Raw genomic sequence first — 17,420 nt, forward strand, 5'->3', positions numbered from 1 at the left:
TACACTATAAAGAACAGAAATGGGAAAACAAGGGTTCATCTGTTTTACAAGGGAATAACCTGCTAAAATTGAATTGTTTCTTGCTATTTAATAGACATTGCCTGGAAACATGTTTAAGAATTAATCTTTTCTTTCAGTTACTGAAGTTGACTCTAAAACATCTGTTGGGGAACTTGGTCTAAAATGAACCACCATCAGAAAGCGTCACAGGAAAGCAAGGGCCTGGCAGTGCAGTAAGACTGGAGGTGCTGGAGCGTCAGGTTACAAACTCAGGAGCCTTAGTCAGATGCTGCTCGCAGGGGGTCAAAAAGATCAACGAGTTACATGCTTTCCCCTAGTTTGACGGCAACAAAGCAAGGTGGTCGTGGGATGACTCCTTACATTCAAGGTGACCTGCACTTGTCAAAGTGACAACAGTGATTAAGGCTAGCGTATGAAGGTGGCTACTTGGAGGAGCAAACAGGCAATGGAAACAATTTTATCCTATGTAGTTTACTGGCTTAAGGTTAGTAGAGATTCTACCTACACTATAATGGAAATGGAATTTCTCTTCAGCCAAAAGCTAACAAAGTTGACTGCCAGCAGTCTCAAAAATGGAGGGGGAGGGAGAGGGTGTTTCAGGGGAATGTTTTTCCTTTAATTTATTGACTACCCCTTTATAACACACATGAAAAGAAATGTAATATTAGTGTATTCTAAAATTTGGCTTTATTTAGGAGAATATAGTCATGTGAATAACGAAGGAATATGATCTTATGTTTCAGGCTTCTTAAACACTTTTAATCAGTCCTGCAGACACAGCTATTCAAAGCTTTAAACCGACCAGGCTCAATCACTGGTCAGGCTTCCTGCAACATGATTTAGCCATTTCTGTTTTTAGTATTTACAAGGTATTGGATGTAGAAAACTGAGATTTCCAGAAACCTGAAGGGGTGTATTATGCTACAAACACATTAAAATAAATATTTATAGGACCAATAGAGCATCTTAAACTTCTTCACACTTAGAAAAATATATTTTTAAATATCAGTCTACATAATTGCCAGTCTTCAGGAAACTACAGACAGCCTAAGCGGTGAATTCCTGAACGGCAAATACCGATCTTTGGCAGCACGGTACATGAGTAGGAGTAAGGGGCTAAGGGCTCGGCCTCCGTCCACCGGAGAGGAGTCAGACCAGTTTTCCCAGTGGACTTGTGTGCACTCCCTCTGGAAGGTGGCCTATGGGGCGGCACACCTCTAACTCGATTGTGTAACTCTGTAAACCTAAGTCTTTACATGTTAAACAAACGTTTGAGACTACATCTTTAAATACTCAGTACTCTCTCCCAATTAAATACTATTGCTATCTAAAACCTCAAAAAACTGTACACAATTGAAAATGATTGTTCATCATACTACTTTTCCATTCATGAGGCTATAATCATTTTATTTTTTCAAATATAGAGATGACTTCTGAACATAAAGCTTGACAGCTCAAAAATGAAAAGTAGCAATCACGCACTACTTTATCAGTACTGGGAGAAAACTGCCCCCTCTCTACAGGGCTTTTGTTAACGCCTAGGGAGTAGTGGATCCTCCAGGGAAGCGTGTGTGTTTCTGCAGGGAAGACACTTGTTTGCCATTAAAAACATTCTTTAGGGTGATGGACTGTTTCTTTCCTTGTGGAAACACAGGATAAAGTATTTCATTAAACCATGACACTTAAAATGTAAATTCTAAAAGTTTTGCTAAAAGGATGATGAAAATTATCCAAGTTGGGTTTTTAAGGTTTTTGTTTTTTGAGGAGTGCTGTACCCTAAATAAACCTCCCTGGCAGGTCTGCCAAATTTGCACACTCCCCACAAATGGGGGTTGGCTCTCACGATAGAGTATTGATTCAATCCTTCCTTGAAATGTAGTTATCTGGCAGTGTATGGATCATAGACAGTCCTCCAGTGCATATAATAAATATCCTGAATGTACCAGTCTTCTATTTAGATGATTCTGGCGTATATCCCTGTTACCATCTTAAATTAGCACCACTTGACTTTTCCTTCTTCGGTCTTCTTGGATTCTCAAGGCTGTCGGTGTACTGTCTTCTCAGCATCCGTATCCTTCAGTGAGGCATATGCACACATCTCCACACAAATAAACTGCAACCAGAGGGAGAACTGCAGTGAGTTCATTACAGTGCCAGGTTCTCAGTCTTCCAGTTGAGCTTTCAAACCATACACATACAGTTTTCCTTGAACTCCTTAGCCTGTATTTAAACAGTATGCGACTCCAAGGAGCCACCTGGCTATGCTGCCGTACAGTGTTGGCTGAGTCCAGAAGCTAAAGCAGTAGGACAGTTAAATCTCTGAGTGATTAAGGCAGTCAGCCCTTCTTGGGCTCAGAAAGCTCTACTAACCTGCAGTCATCACCTCCAGCACTAACGACATGTCGATCACCACTGGTAAATCGAATATTTGTCACATGGGGTGAGTGACCCAAGAACCTTTTGTGCTTTGCCTAAAAGAAAAGAAAAGCTCAAGGTGTGTGATGCACACAAAAGTCGAAGGCTGCGGTGAGGACCCGTGAGCTCCGTCACCATGGTGTGGGGAGGGGCAGTAAGGGTCAGGCCAGTGGACCACTGCTCTTTCAGAGTGAGTAACGGACCTGCACTGAACACAAACCAGGGGTATTCCTCTCAGGAAAAGCATTTGAAACTTGGTAATAGATTGATCAAAGGTTTGCCGAAAAACAAATAGCTTTATTAGAATAGTTTGCAAACAGGGTTACTTTAGGGGATGTAATTTCTAATAGCTGTTATTTCCGAGTAAATAGGAAGTTTGGAAAAAATTTTAGGAACACAAAGTACTTCTAAGCAGGAGACAACATTTTAGCGAATATGTGGGGAAAAGTACTAATGATCAGGCATCTCAATTGGGAGTATAATTATATAAAGTACTAAACCAAACACTTACAAATTTTTCAGGACATGGGAAGTCAAATAACTTAACCATGCCAAAGTCATCTCCCGTTACGAGGCTGATTCCTGAATGAGACACACAGGCGCAGTTGACGTCGGCTTTCTCGGCGTGTCTCGACCAGATCCCCAGGACTTCATTCCCTAGAATACTGGGGGAAGGAGTGAGAGAGAACCCACCGTGGCAAACACAGACAGGTGTGCCACACTGAAAGGGCTTCTTGGTAATTAGCCTGTAAGTGGCTAACTCTTTATACAGGTTATACAGGGAGTACGTTGTGGCAAGGTCAATTATCTGGAGTCCTGAGTTTCACCTGGGATGGTAACCCTTAGCCCTTGGGGAAATTTTATAATTTTAAGGGTATATACACTAAATGCTTTAATAATTAATACTGTATCAGAGCTGGTTATAAAATAGATCCTTGTCCTATAGGAATTTGCTGGCAGTTTTCATTCACGTTGACGAAAAAGACGGATATGCGTGGTTACCTGTTCTACAGCCAGCAAATTTGAACACGTTTTGTAAGGTTTCATTTCTAACAGCTGCAAGATAGCATTCATTTAAGATAGAGAAATAATACAACTGCCTGACAGTACCCAATCTTTTTATTGCCTCTTATTAAACCTACTAAGTTAAAGGAGATATCAGGGTATCTTTGGTCATAACTTTGACTTCCTTTCAAAGAACTGATAGGCAGTCCCAGGGTGAGTGTAAGGGAAGAATTCAGGATACGGAGACAGAAAGGTAAACCTCAATTACTATTCCCTCGTGGGATGACCTGTTCAGAAATAGGGTTTTCCTAACTGCCCGTCAGGCACTCCCTCCCTTCTGGATATAGGAATGCTCACCTAGTCCATGTAGCCCAAGTAATTCTGTCGATGGCAGCCGGGTCCATCAGGTGTCTTCCTGAAGGCACTTCGTAGACATGCCGTTTATAGCAACCAGTGGAGACCTTCCATCACATGTTAAAGTGGAACAAGAGCTCCATTACGTGGGAGGCAAGATCCAGAAGTTCACAGTGCACTAGCAAAGTGCTACTTGGTTTGTATTTCTAACGTTACTAAGAATGTAAAAGATGACTACAAAACTTGTACAAAAAAGGGAGAAAAGGCCTGAAGATGGGATACTAAAGAATGTGGAGACAGTAAATAATAAATGGCAAAAGTTGGGAAGCTCTGGAACTTGAGTTTTACGTACACACTAACAAGATGTTGAAGAACTGAACTGAACATACAGTGCTGGTACTGTACCTGGAGGTACCTACTGTCTGCAGAGAAGTCCATTTGAACGACGAAGCTTGGAATGTCCCTGCAGTAGCTGATTCTGTTAAGAGTGGGGCCCAATGATAGGTCATAAAAATCCACTGAGTTCTCACTAGAACCCACTGCCAGAAACCGGGAATCTGGACTAAACCTGAGTATGTAAAAAAAACCATGTAAAAGATGAATTAGATGACATGAAACAGTATAAACATTTATTTGAAGACCTGTGACTTTCTAGCTCTCCAGTGTGTGGTGGATGGTTCTCGGGGTGCAGGGCCTGACAGGAAGCTTGCTGGCAGCGCTGCAGGGTCAGAGCCTGGGCCTTGGGCCACGTCGACAGACACTCACTTGCTGACAGCAGAGGACAGGAACCCAGTGATACCTGACCTTAGAGAGCAGGATGGGCAAAATGAAGAGGTGCCATCTACAAAGAGTTCTTCAGAAATTTTAATCAGGCATTGGGCTGTATGTCCCAAGCTGCTCCAGAAGCAGAGAACATGATCACCACCTGGGACGGTGCGGTGTGTACAAGGTCCAGGTAACGTTCGCCTCACGGGACTGCGGTCAGCTAGCCCAGAGAGACATGAAGCTGGCCAGCTATCAAAAAAGTAGCTGCTTCGGTGTGATTGATTTCAAAATGCATGAAAGTCTTAATACATCTCATGTACAATATATCTTGAAGGTGATTTACATGAACAAATTAAGTTGTAAATTGAGTTCATCATAGGATTTCACTGGTAACATGGAATCTAATGAGCAAACTGAACTAACAAGCCAAACAGGCAGGCTCAGAGCGGGCTACCAGATCTGGGGTAGTTAGCGGTGTGGGGGGACAGCAGTGGTGGCTGCTGGAGGAGGGGGTGGGTAGACGTAGAAAAGGGCATGGGGGGTAAATGGTATTGGGAAAAGAAGAAGATGATACATCAGTGCTTAAATATAATTTAAACTGAAAAAAAAACCGGCTCAAGCAGATTTATCTAATAGAACTGATTGTATATACTGAGATATTTATGTTACATGAAACAAATTTGTATTTTACTTCAATTTTAAATTGTTCCTGAACTTTAATTTCCTTTTTAAAAAATGCTTAAAAAGAAACACAATTACGTAAGTTTTAAGTTAAATAACTCCCTAAGATTCTCTCATCTGGAAAGATCTTAGCAAAAACACAGACCAGCTGAACTCGGGCAGGTTACTCGGAGCTCGGAGGACCTCACGAGGCAGAGCGCGGCTGCCCCGCGACCAGGGGACCGACCAGGGGACGCAGCGCTCGTCCGACACGCCCGAGGGCTGCTGAGGCGGGCGCCACCATCACTGTAGCGCCCTGGAGCTCCGGGAGCGTTCGTTTGTGGAAGGGTTTTGACAGGCCTGGGATTCAGTGATCTAACTCGATCACACAAAAGCCCTCAGTAAACAGCAGCCACTGCTGAAACAAGCTTAAGTGCTGAAAGGTTCAAGAGAAATTGCAGTTCAGATCCTGGGTCGTTGTGGATGTTCAGAGAGACGTGCACGAATGAGCTATACATTCGGTTGAAAGGACAGACGTTGGGGTCGGAGCGTTAGTTTTCCTGGCCGACAGATCATTCTTGGCAGGACGAACTCACTGGCTTGTCGCTCCTACCAGGCACGGGGGTTGGTGCCCAGTGGATTCATAATTTAGCAAGAAGTAAGTATACAGACAGCCGTGTTTCAGCATACAACTTACGATGTGAATTAAGGACATTTTCTCAAACCCAAACTGGGCCATTTGAGAGTGTTGGTGAAGAGATTAGCCCCCAAACAACACAACAGGAACAGACGACAGTGGAGCGGCAGCCAGAGGAAAAGGGGTGAAAGCAGGAAAAGGGGGACGGGGACAGAGAGACTGCGTGGGCAGGTGGTATTTGACTAGGTTTTACACTTGAAACCTGTACGGTTTTGCAAACCAACGTTACCCCGGTGAATTCAATAGAAAAGAAAAACAGGAACATAAGGAGCGCACTAGAAATACTAGGTTTGCCGACTGACCTGATGTCGTGAACTGCACATCGCCGGTCTCTCTTCTTTCCCCATATTTTCAGAGAGCTCACCAGTAAAATAATAAACTCTCCGTTTTTCATTCCAATAGCCACCATGTCCCCCTCAGGGCTGTAACACACAGCACGAGCAGCGTGTCCCAAACTCACTCTGTTCAACATCTTCTGCACAAGAACCGGAAGGGTTGAGAACTACGTTAGCTGGAGTACTTACAAAGTGAACCGATTTCTTCTCAAAACTCTCAACGTAACCCAGAGAAATTACAGCATCTTTTAAAAAGCTGTACTTACTTTATCGGCGATATCCCAGAGTATCACCGCCCCGTCTTCGGCAGCAGAGAGGAAAAAGTCCCTGGACGGGTGCGTCGCTAGTCCCCATATGGGTCCGTCCACGTGACCGTTGACCAGAATACTGCACGCTGCGTTTTTCTCTCCAACTTCAATTATTTCAGCATTCTTTGTCCCAACTAGTATCTTGCCCTGAAAGTGGGACCAATATATTTAATGTAATACTGCAGTTGCTCTTAAAAATATAAGAACCACCTTCTTGACCTGCATGTGGTTCTGCGATTTTCAGAAACTACATACTTGACGCAAAGAGCCGAAAACCCTCGGAATTTACTGCGCGATGAGAGCCACAAAGGTGTCTTGTTGTGTTAGTGAGATGCCCCTAGGACTCCGCCTGAGGATGGGGCTGGTTGCTAGGAGCCCCACCTTGTGCCCAGAAGGTGGCGACTTTGAGCTCCTCACGCCCGCCCGGGAGGGGCAGAGGGGCTGCAGGTTCGGGCGGCTGTCAGGGGCTAAGGACGTCGTCTGTCCTGACTGCGAAGCCCCCACAAAAACTCGAAGGTCAGGGTTTGGAGAGCTTCCCGTCGGTGAGCACACGATGTGGGGAGGACGGCGGCCGGGGGAGGGCGTGCGAGCCTCGCCCCGTGCGGTTCTGCACCTGGCTGGCCAGGAGCCCCGTCCTTCCACATGGTCTGAGATCTCTGGGTAAATGTTTCTCCGAGTTCCGTGAACCGCTCTAGCAAACCGACCGAACCTGGGGGGGGCTGTGGAGGGCCCCACAGGCAACCACCTGGACTTGAGACGGGTCTGGCGGGGGAAGGGGTGGTCTCCTAGGACCGAACCCTCCACCTCCCGATGCTGACTCACTCTGGGCGGAGCTGAGCTTTCAGACACCTGGTTGGTGTCTCAGAATTGCCCGAGCCGTGCGGGCTCCCTCCCACCCCGACTAGAATCGGTCCAGAAACAACCCACTTTCAGGGGGTCTTCTGCTCTCAGTCAACCCAGCCCTGGCAGTTCCCAGGACTAGGGGCACGTGAGTGTTTTACAATACGCTGGCTGGTCCAGCCATCAGGCTTTGGCTCTTAGGACAGACACTTTGGTCTGAAGATCTCCAAACGGGTGTAAATGCAGTTACATATAGTAGGAAAATATTGGATTTTAATTAAAAATAAGTATAAATAAAAGTAAGCTTAACTAATATTTAATATACAGACTGACAGGATATAATGACTTATAAATACATTTTTTACAAGTACATGCATGGTGAAATTTTTTATAGAAACCTGTGTTTTTAATAAAAAGACAGCGGCACAGTCAAAATGAGTCCGTTGGAAAGGGAAGCCCGTTCTGTCTACCACAGTTGAACCGACAGACTCGGGGAAACCGGAGGCTTCCACACAGCGCTGAGGCCGGAGGCGGGGGGGGGGGGCGGGGGGGGGGGGGGGCCTCCCAGCCCTACGCCCGGCCCGGTGCAGGGAGGCGCCTGCGCAGAGAGGGCGGCGGCCGGAGCCCGCGGAGCCCCGCCCCGCACGGCCGGGGTGAGTGCTGCGCTCCTCGCCTGGAGAAGGGGACGGGATCGCAGGCGCGAGGGCTCGCCCTGCCGCCGCCCCACAGGGGCCCACGGAGTAGCACGTACTTTGCCTCTGCACACGGAACGGACACAGTCTGTGACGCGTCCCGTCTCGAGCCGGAAGGCGCGGCACCGCCTCAGCTCCTGGTCCCACAGTTTCACGGCTCCTCCTTCTTTAGACCTACATAACCCAAACCAGCAGAAAGCATTTATTACTGGCTATTACAAATAATTCTTATTGTAACCAAATGCTAGATTATAAGCAGGATACTAACAATGGCCCAGGTTGTTTATAATTTACTTCGCATATTCTAAACTTTTTATGGCAATTTTAAGATACACTGGATCTGAGGCAAACATTCAGTTTAAGCAAAGTTTATTTTATTTTATGAAAATTCATTTTTCTGACAGCATAATTTTATTTAGCCCCACCCCCAAACGTATCCTTTCTTATCACCACCTCTTGATTAAGGAAATGCATAAAATGATTTGTAGTGTGAAGAGGATGATGGGAATGTAAGGCTAGAGAAGGCGATTACAGTCGTGCTATAGAGCATACTTTAAGGAACAAAAGAGAAGCACATTTTTTCTCTACCATTGTTTTTCAAATAGCCACCTGGAAACAAAACCCAGGAATAAACATACCTTTTATCTAATAAGCTTACCTACACACATATATTTAAAAAATATTCAGTCAATTGCATTTTCCTTTGATTTAGAGGCATCATTGAAATGTTCTACGTTAGTTTTGGCATTTGAGTAAGTTCATCCTATCACCTCAGTTACGAAACTATTAAGATTTTAAATACCCCACTGAAACAAGTCTGTAGACTACTAATGAGTAGGGAGGGGTTTGCAAGACTTGATGCCTTGTGGAAACACAGGTGTCAGAGTAACATTTTCAAACTATAGCTCTGGCTGGTGCGGCTCAGTGGATTGAGCGCTGGCCTCCGAACCAAAAGGTCGCTGGTTCAATTCCTGGTCAGGGCACAAGCCTGGGTTGCGGGCCAGGTCCCCAGTAGGGGGCTCTCCAGAGGCAACCACACACTGATGTTTCCCTCTGTTTATTCCTCCCTTCCCCTCTCTTTAAAAATAAATAAAATCTTTAAAAATATATAGCCCATTTGTGGTTTTTCTCTTGGAAGAACTGGGAAGTATATTGCTGTATTTTCTGTTAGGTGAACTGCTTGTCTTCGGGGGACAAAACATTCTCTGGCACCATAATACAACCTTCAGGAGGAGGGCGGAAGCTGCGGCCTCTGTGTTTGGTAGATGTGGGATCTTTCAACCCTGGACTGAAGTGCACTTAACTTCATGGTCACCTGACACGTTACCTTTTAACATGCATATGAGTATGTTGGTAGGAAATCAGTGACAATCTGGTTTCCACTGAAAGATTTGAACATCACTCGGAAAAAGGCCTCTCCTCAACTTAAATTTTGAGGTCTCGTATCAAACAGTTTTATCTAACAAGTCTGCCTTGGGCAAAACGAGCAAGGCAGAGTTTGCTTCTAGCATCCTCTCCCCCTTTTCTAACGCACCAGTGTGCATTTTACCCCTCAGTATCCAGTCTGAACAAAAAGCAAGCAGTCAAGATGATCCTGGGTTCAATGGCAAAGATTCGCCCATGAGTCACCCGGTAGTCAGCAAAAAAGACATCAAGAATGCCCGGCATACAGACATCAAGAAAAGCAATTCTTCCCTTGCAGGGTAACTACCTACCCATACCTCCAAAAAATTATCACCCCAGCTGTTGGAGTTTATCTACAATGCAAAATGAAAAATGGAAGCCATTTAAATCAGAAATAAGGAGCAAAAAGAAGGCATGTATAGGCAATAAAAGGAGGAGCGTATAACAAGGCCAGAGAAGATAATCCACATAGCCTAGAAATAACTAGAATAACTTAACTGCGAACCACAGGCAGATCACGATTCGTAAATATTCTGAAAGGCTATGAAGAGAGAGGACTCACGGCCTTTCCTTGCCACCCGTGACAATAAGTCCGTCCCGCAGGGTGGTGTACATGGCAAACACGGGCCCGTTGTGCGCTCTGGCCACGACTCGACACAGTATGTGATCTTTCCACACACACACATCTCCACTGATGGTACCTGTAAACGTCAAGTTACTCTGAAAAGGAGCGGGGAAGATAAACTCATCAAAAGTTCAGACAGAGTTCGAACATGCAATTCTCTATGTGAGTGTGCGCCTGTCTCACCGCGGACACGGAGCCCCTGCGGTGGGAGAGGCAGGGGGCTCAACATGCGGGAGGCCTGGAGTGAGGCTCGGCTCTCTCAGGGCTCTTCCCTTTCCTAGCTCTGCTGCTTATTAGCTGGGCAAGACTTTTAACCTCCACCAGTATCAGTTTTTTCACGTGTAAAACGAGGGAATTCAGTCTCTAAGCTGTCTTCCAATTATAAAACACTGTAATTCTAGTTCATATCATCCTTTTGGATTGCTTCCTTATAACTGCCCAAGAGATAAAGGCCAATAGTTAAAAAAGAATAAAAACAGGAAGTGAAAATAACTTTTTATTAGGTTTGATATTTTGTCATAGAAAGTAAAACTATTATCTATAGCAAAGTTGTCATTTTTTAGATTTCACTAACTCATGAAGTTAAAAATGAAGTTAACACCTGCCATTTCTTAAAATAGCAAAAGTTAATGCATTTCTGCAATCCAAAGTAAGATAAATTTGGTAAGGTACCAAAAGCTTATTTAGGCCACTTTGAGAATTGCAATCCTGCTATAGTTCCTTCTGCAGAAACCGGAGAAATCGAATCCTGTACCTAAATCCTGTGCTACTTTCATCCCATTTTAGCTTCACTTTTAGAGCAACTCATGTAAGATCTTTCACCCCAAACAATACGGAAAGAACCAATAGGAATATAAGACTTTAAATGATAACAAACTGAGATTTTCTTTTTTCCGCGATAAAGAGGTTTTTCTTTCATCTTACTGAGAATACTAGTTCGCATGTTTAATTTCCCTACAGTGTAATGTTACTGTGGATTCCTCAGCATTCACACTTACTTGCTGTAGCTCATGTTTGAGTAACAATTGCATTTGTCATCTGGGAGCATCATTCATTCATGCCTTATCTGCAACTAGCACGCAAATGCTTCTGGTGTAAACACCACTATTCTACTCCTGCTGCTTCCACAAGCCCCCAGCACACAGCTTCAAAAGGCTCAGCCTGAGTAGAACCCACCTCGCCATGAAACGAACGTTCTCCCTGAACGCACTCCTGCTTCAAACATAAAAGTCACCTAGGAACAACACTATAATCTTCAAGTTTATCTTCTATTGGGAACGGGCAACTAACTGCGTAAGGAATTTTATATATAAGAAGAAAGTTAATCTAAATGGGCAAATTAAAGGCCAAAAGGATTTGAATGTGGGCTTTCTTCTGGACAGGAATTACTAGTCTTATATTAAGAATCCCCAAAAGATTTAAGTTTGACATGGCCTAGTCAACATTTTCAATGGTGTTTTTCTCAAAACTGTAAGTGTGCTTAAAGGTTCTAAACTTATAGTTTTCTTCAAGTATTACATACCCCCATAAACACTTTAGTAAGGAAATCCACTTAGGTTTATGATGAACCAAAGGATTTAAAAAGCCTGGCCAGGACAGACCATAAAAGCAAAGCGACGTGGATTGCAAAACACAATCCCAGATGGAATGGGAGAGGGAGGAGGAAGTGGCTCTTGAACACTTTCTATTAAGACCAGGAGCTGTGCTCTCTCCCGTGAACGGGAGACACTGGCCCACAGGACTTCCAACTACGTGATGCGCAGTGTGCTAAGATGATAGAAAGCAAAGGAAATCCTAAATCTGTGTACTACCTTTTAAACACTGGAAAGCTACATTTCTTGTGTTAATCTCTTTTGACAACATTTTTAGGACCTAGAAGATTTAGGGTGACAATTATAAAATTAACAAAGACTTTTGAGAATGGCAATGGCCCAGGGATTCAGATGTTTCATTATAATCCACCTCCCTTGTTAACTTGCCCACTCCCTGACTTCTGAAAGTACCAGATTTGAAAAGATGAAATACATGCATGCCAGGACATATGTAATGACCAGCGGATTACAGTGCCATATAAATAGCATTAATGTGACTTAGCTAAGGCAAGAAAATTCAAAGGAGTCCAATCTCGGTAACTCAAAGTACACCACCACACGCATTTAAGAGACATACTGCACCAAACGCAACAGCGAGCATGGTCTGCATCCGGGCATCTTCCAGTGCGCTCAGGAGCCCTTTCTTGCTAAGCAGAGCCCTCCCTGCCAGAGTCCAGAACCTCACGTGTTTCACCCCCACAGAGACGAACTGGGAATCTGAGTCTGGTCGGAACTCTGCCACAAAGATACGTTGGTTATGGCCAGCCTTGCTGGCAATTTTGGCACCTGGTAAAAAAAGATACGACAAAATGATGAAGGTTAACATGAGAACTGAGCTAGTTTTTATAGGATCAGTTACTCGAAATACATAGTTCAAACAGCAAATGCTTATTTTTAAAAAAGAGGGTGTGCCCTCTGCTCTGCTACCTAGCACTCACATGGCAGGCAACTGCGTGCTTGTGCAGGGGGTCCTTTGAACAGTTTTGCAAGCGCTGTGTGTGGGAGCTTCTTATCATTTAAGGGGCGTTTTATTTATTTAGGGTTTATAAAAATTTATTAACATCGACAGTTGCTCGTTCTCTTATCCCATGAGCATCCGTCCAGCCGCCTTTATCTGGCTGGCTGAGGGCTGCTGTCCTCATTGAAGGGGATTTGAGACTTCATAAACCACACCTTATTTTTCTTCTAAGTAGCTCTAGGAATCTCACTTTTTCTAGTAGCTATGTATCTGAAAAGTTGTCTCTGAAGTGTGTAGGACCCTGGTGATCTTCCATTGTCACTTACAATACACTTCATTTCCATTCTTTTTTAATTTTTTAACAGTGGTTTTTAGACAGAGACAAGAGGAAAGGTAAGAGAGACGGAGAGAGAAACATCTGTTTGTTGTTTCGCTCATTCACGCATTCACTGGTTGAGTCCTGTATGTGCCCTGACCAGGGACTGAACCCGCAACCTTGGCCTATTGGGTCAACACAACGGAACTACCCAGCCAGGGCCGTTTCCATTCTTGATTAAGATCCTCTGTAACTAATCAAACATTAGCAACACACTTACTGAAAGAAAAGAGCAGCAAATCACTTATACTATTAATAACTTTCATTTACATTTTGTGAGCTTACAATTTCACTGGGTTTTTTAAGTGGGACACACCTACAATAGCACCAGCTGAGTACTGTGTACCGTGCAGGGCTGTGGGAATAATGACTTCGCTCGCCAAGTTAAGGCAAATACTAAATAGAGGATTCATATTACCATAGTATTATTTTTTTTAATCACAAAGAAGAAAGAATCCTACCTTCCTGCCATCTCCAAATGGTAATAGTATGTTCTGGATCTAGTCCCACAGACAGCAAGAGTTTGCCAGTAGCACTGAAGCTGACTGAGCACACTCCCTTTGAATGGTAGCATCTTAGTATAGACAAAGTCTGCTTGTTCACTGCATCCCAGATGTGGATAGAAGGAGCTGTAGCTAGATAAAGATAAAATCCAAAAGTTGTGATACACCTCTTACAAATGTTTCCATTTCTAAAGTTGAGGCATACTCATCTCTGAAACATGGAAAAACATACCAAAGAAAGGCTGTGTACTTGATTAAAAATGGTAACTATGACTACATTAAAAAGAAAGTAAAGAGGGAAAAAAAATACAGAATACTTTTCAGTCTATAGTCCAAATTGTACTTTTGAGAAAAAAGCATTTAGATAAGCAAATTAGGTAATCACAACTTTAAACAACACAAAAATAATGCATGTTTTAGATACATGTTAAATCTTTATATACTTATGTGAAGAAATCCATAAATATTACACAATTTACACAATTAAATGTCAGGGTACAGTCACTGCTTAGGTTACCTGAAGGAGAGAGAAAAAGCAAACGCAAACTGCAAAAAGCAACAGGCAGGAAACCCCGTGAAAGATCTCAAAGAAATCGTTAGCCATACAGACAGTGGCAAAATGCTGTGTCCGTATCACTTTCTAAGACGGTGTTTTTAAAACAGGATTTTATGGAAGGAACAAAACTAATCTTTTTTAAAAATTACATTTGTTGCTATTCATCTTGTGATAGCCTGTTTCTACTGCTTTAAAAATTTCCCAGTTCTCTATATTTTCTAAGTTTAAAAAAATCATAGTCTTGTATTGTCCTTTTTTTATGAATGACACCTTCAAGAAATGAGTAAGTTAATTCAGCAGCTAATTCAGTCTCAGATCATAAGTACTCAAAACAACCAAAATACTAATGTACATTTGCTTTCAATTACAAATCTGCTACAAATGCTGTATTGTAAAAGTAGAGAAATATTAAGTAAGACAAGTTACCTTAAAACCATTTGGTGCAGAAAGGAATTTTGGTCTCTAAAGAAAATATCCTGATAAATTTAAACTATATTGTACATACCATCTGCAATTTATGTTATACAATGGTAAATAAAACCTGATAGTTCCTTAAAGTAGTTACAATACGTTAAACCATGGATTTAAATTTTAGTATCATTAAGTAGAAATTGTTCAAAGATTTATGCAATTCTATTGCTTTCAAGCCATTCTTTTTTAACTTTTTTCAATGACAGGTGATATAAAATTTATACGACTTTATGTAAAAAAATCAAAACTAGCCCTGGCTAGTGTGGCTTGGTGGATTCAGTGCTGGCCTGTGAACTGAAGGGTCGCTGGTTCAATTCCCGGTCAGGGCACATGCCTGGTCATGGGCCAGGCCCCCAGTTGGGGGTGCATGGGAGGCACCTGATCGATGTTTCTCTTGCACATCAATGTTTCTCTCCCTCTTTTCCACCCCCCTTCCCCTCTCTCTAAAAATAAATAAAAATAATAATCTTTAAAAAAAATCAAAACTACATGGAAATAGACATAAAAAAGGTTTCCATGTTATAAAATAAGCTACTTAGGTGTTAAAAACTGACAATAATTTAAGTGTGGGACTAAAATTTGAGTGTTCCTCATTCATTAACAGTCAAAGGATATGGGAACTGTAAACTTAATACCAGGAAAGGTGCGTCATATGGTCCAAATTTAAAATGTAAATATTTACTGGTAGATCACGCTAATGTCTTGCTAGTGCTAAATATTACATGGGTCTGCTATCATATAGAAACATCTTTATAAGTTTACAAACAGCACCTCTGGGCAATTCATATACTATTATTTGCCTAAATGTTACGAGGTAGATAACTGGAATTTCAAGGAACATCACACAGTTATTTTTATCTCCAAATTTAATGTGCCATAAATTATAGAGTCCCAGCTGTCTAAAATTTAAATAGTGAGTCATCTTAGATAAGTTGAATTACTGAGCCTTTCCAACACTGGCAAAGAAGTAAATGAGACGGGAAGAAACTTCTACCAGGAATCTGTGCTCGGAAACATGTAATGTAACTGTGACCGAGTCACGGGCTGCTCCACAGTTACACTGTTGCAAACTCGGGCACCGCCAGTTAAGATCTAAATCACTGGAAATGCTCAAGGCCTAATTTAATTTACTAAAGAAGGATTAAGTTATGTTTATCAAGTACATTTAATTTTCTCCCCTACAGCTGTCATTCGGTTTCTCTGGAGGATTGGTACCCAAACCCAGGATGTTCTCGTCCCTCATGCAAAATGGCACAGTATTTGCATATAACCTATATTTGTATGTAGGCTACCCCAGTGTCTGCGTACATTGTTTTATCTGCGCGGATTCGGCATAGCGCTCAGTGTGTGGTAAATTCAAATTCTGCTTTTTGAGATTTTTCTGGGATCTTTTTTCTGGTATTTTGATCTACCATTGGTGGAGCCCATGGCTACAGAGGGCTGACTGTAATCGAAAGTCTGGGCTGCAGCCTGCCAGTGTCTGCCCTGGTGCGTGCCCGCCACTGTCTGCCCTCCTGGTGCGTGAGTGCCGGTGTCTGCTCTAGTGTGAGACCAGGAGAGCAAAGCCCTTGCCAGTTGTGTTGAATGAATTTGTAACTGAAGAGTCAAATCACAAAACCATGCTTTCTGCTGGAGGAGAAGAGGGCAGGGAAACAGATACAAATTACTTGGGAATGTTGTCTTATCGGACCACTACTTCTCACTATATTATGTAAACTGAGAGGTCAGCTGAAAGCCTAGTTATCGTGTATCTGAAAACAATGGACATACACTGTTCATCTAATAGCTTTTTAAACTCACAAGGCCATGGTCAGAATCACTAATAAAAATGATCTGTTGACCTAATATGGCAAAACTGGCATAGTAAAATTTAAAAAACATTTGTTTTCAGGCCGTAAAGTTTATTGATTAAGATTTAGTCTCAAACCCCCTCCACTCTTACCAGCTCTACGACCCGGCACGTTCATGCCCACCGTGAGGAACTCCCGTGACGACTACACAGGTAATGCCTGTACAGGGCTTACAGCGTGCTGGGCACACGAAGAGGTCAGAGATAGGTATCTGTACTCAAATACCGTTACTGTCAGAGACGGGCGCAGTATCATGGCGTTAAGATGATGTGTTCTTCCTTCTTTAAAATCCAAAATAGGTTCAAGTATCTTCTTATAAAAATTTGGACTATAGTCACTGAACAATATAACTAAAAGCAAAAACTGATTAGTTTTCCTTACCTGACATGTCTGCTGAATCACCTAAAATGGAAAAGGAGCAGAAAAATAATTATCCATGAATTAACAAATACTAAAAATAAAATCTGTAAAAACTCGATTACCATAAGATAGTGGTAATTTAAAAATAAATAAAGTGTCATATACAAAGTTATTTTTATGTGAAATTGAGTAAACTGTAAGTGAAGCCAACAATTTAAATTATGCATCATACAGATTAACATTCTATATATACAACCTTGGATCAATACTTTACTTTCTTTGTATTTAATAAGTTACATAAAATTTTAATGACTTTAAAATAATAAAAATGATATCATTAAATTGCCTCATTTGGGTTTACAAATGAATGTTAATAGACCCTTTCAGGTTATAATGCATCTCTACTTGAAGGGAAGCGTGATATCTACACCTACCGAGGAACAATGGCAAAAGTCACCACATAACTCAAGAAAGAAGCAGTTCTTAATTCAGGCCAGAAATTACCATATTTTGCTGTGTATAATGCACACCCATATTTTTGGCCCAAACTTTCAGGAAAAAAATCTTTTGTTTTAATTTTTTAATTCAATTTTTTACTTATTTATATTCAGATACTTGATTTTTCGTATTACA

General features: G+C 42.3%; 1 protein-coding gene across 3 annotated transcripts in view; it reads right to left on the reverse strand.

The window, feature by feature from the left end:
- Positions 1 to 1,030: 1,030 nt before the first annotated feature.
- Positions 1,031 to 17,420, reverse strand: part of EML5 (EMAP like 5) — a 115,491-nt gene continuing 99,101 nt past the window's right edge. For all 3 annotated transcript variants that reach the window (XM_053929020.2, XM_053929019.2, XM_053929018.2), the window contains 12 exons: positions 16,809 to 16,829; positions 13,509 to 13,682; positions 12,291 to 12,499; positions 10,059 to 10,216; positions 8,152 to 8,266; positions 6,519 to 6,707; positions 6,220 to 6,392; positions 4,201 to 4,363; positions 3,799 to 3,902; positions 2,948 to 3,101; positions 2,392 to 2,492; positions 1,031 to 2,134 (listed from right to left, as the gene is read on the reverse strand). In XM_053929020.2, coding sequence (XP_053784995.1) covers positions 2,098 to 2,134; positions 2,392 to 2,492; positions 2,948 to 3,101; positions 3,799 to 3,902; positions 4,201 to 4,363; positions 6,220 to 6,392; positions 6,519 to 6,707; positions 8,152 to 8,266; positions 10,059 to 10,216; positions 12,291 to 12,499; positions 13,509 to 13,682; positions 16,809 to 16,829 — 1,598 coding nt within the window. In that variant the 3' untranslated portion in view covers positions 1,031 to 2,097. The remainder of the gene's footprint in view (positions 2,135 to 2,391; positions 2,493 to 2,947; positions 3,102 to 3,798; positions 3,903 to 4,200; positions 4,364 to 6,219; positions 6,393 to 6,518; positions 6,708 to 8,151; positions 8,267 to 10,058; positions 10,217 to 12,290; positions 12,500 to 13,508; positions 13,683 to 16,808; positions 16,830 to 17,420) is intronic.

The sequence above is a fragment of the Desmodus rotundus genome, chromosome 7 (genome assembly GCF_022682495.2).
Source record: "Desmodus rotundus isolate HL8 chromosome 7, HLdesRot8A.1, whole genome shotgun sequence".
Taxonomy (NCBI): Eukaryota; Metazoa; Chordata; class Mammalia; order Chiroptera; family Phyllostomidae; genus Desmodus; species Desmodus rotundus.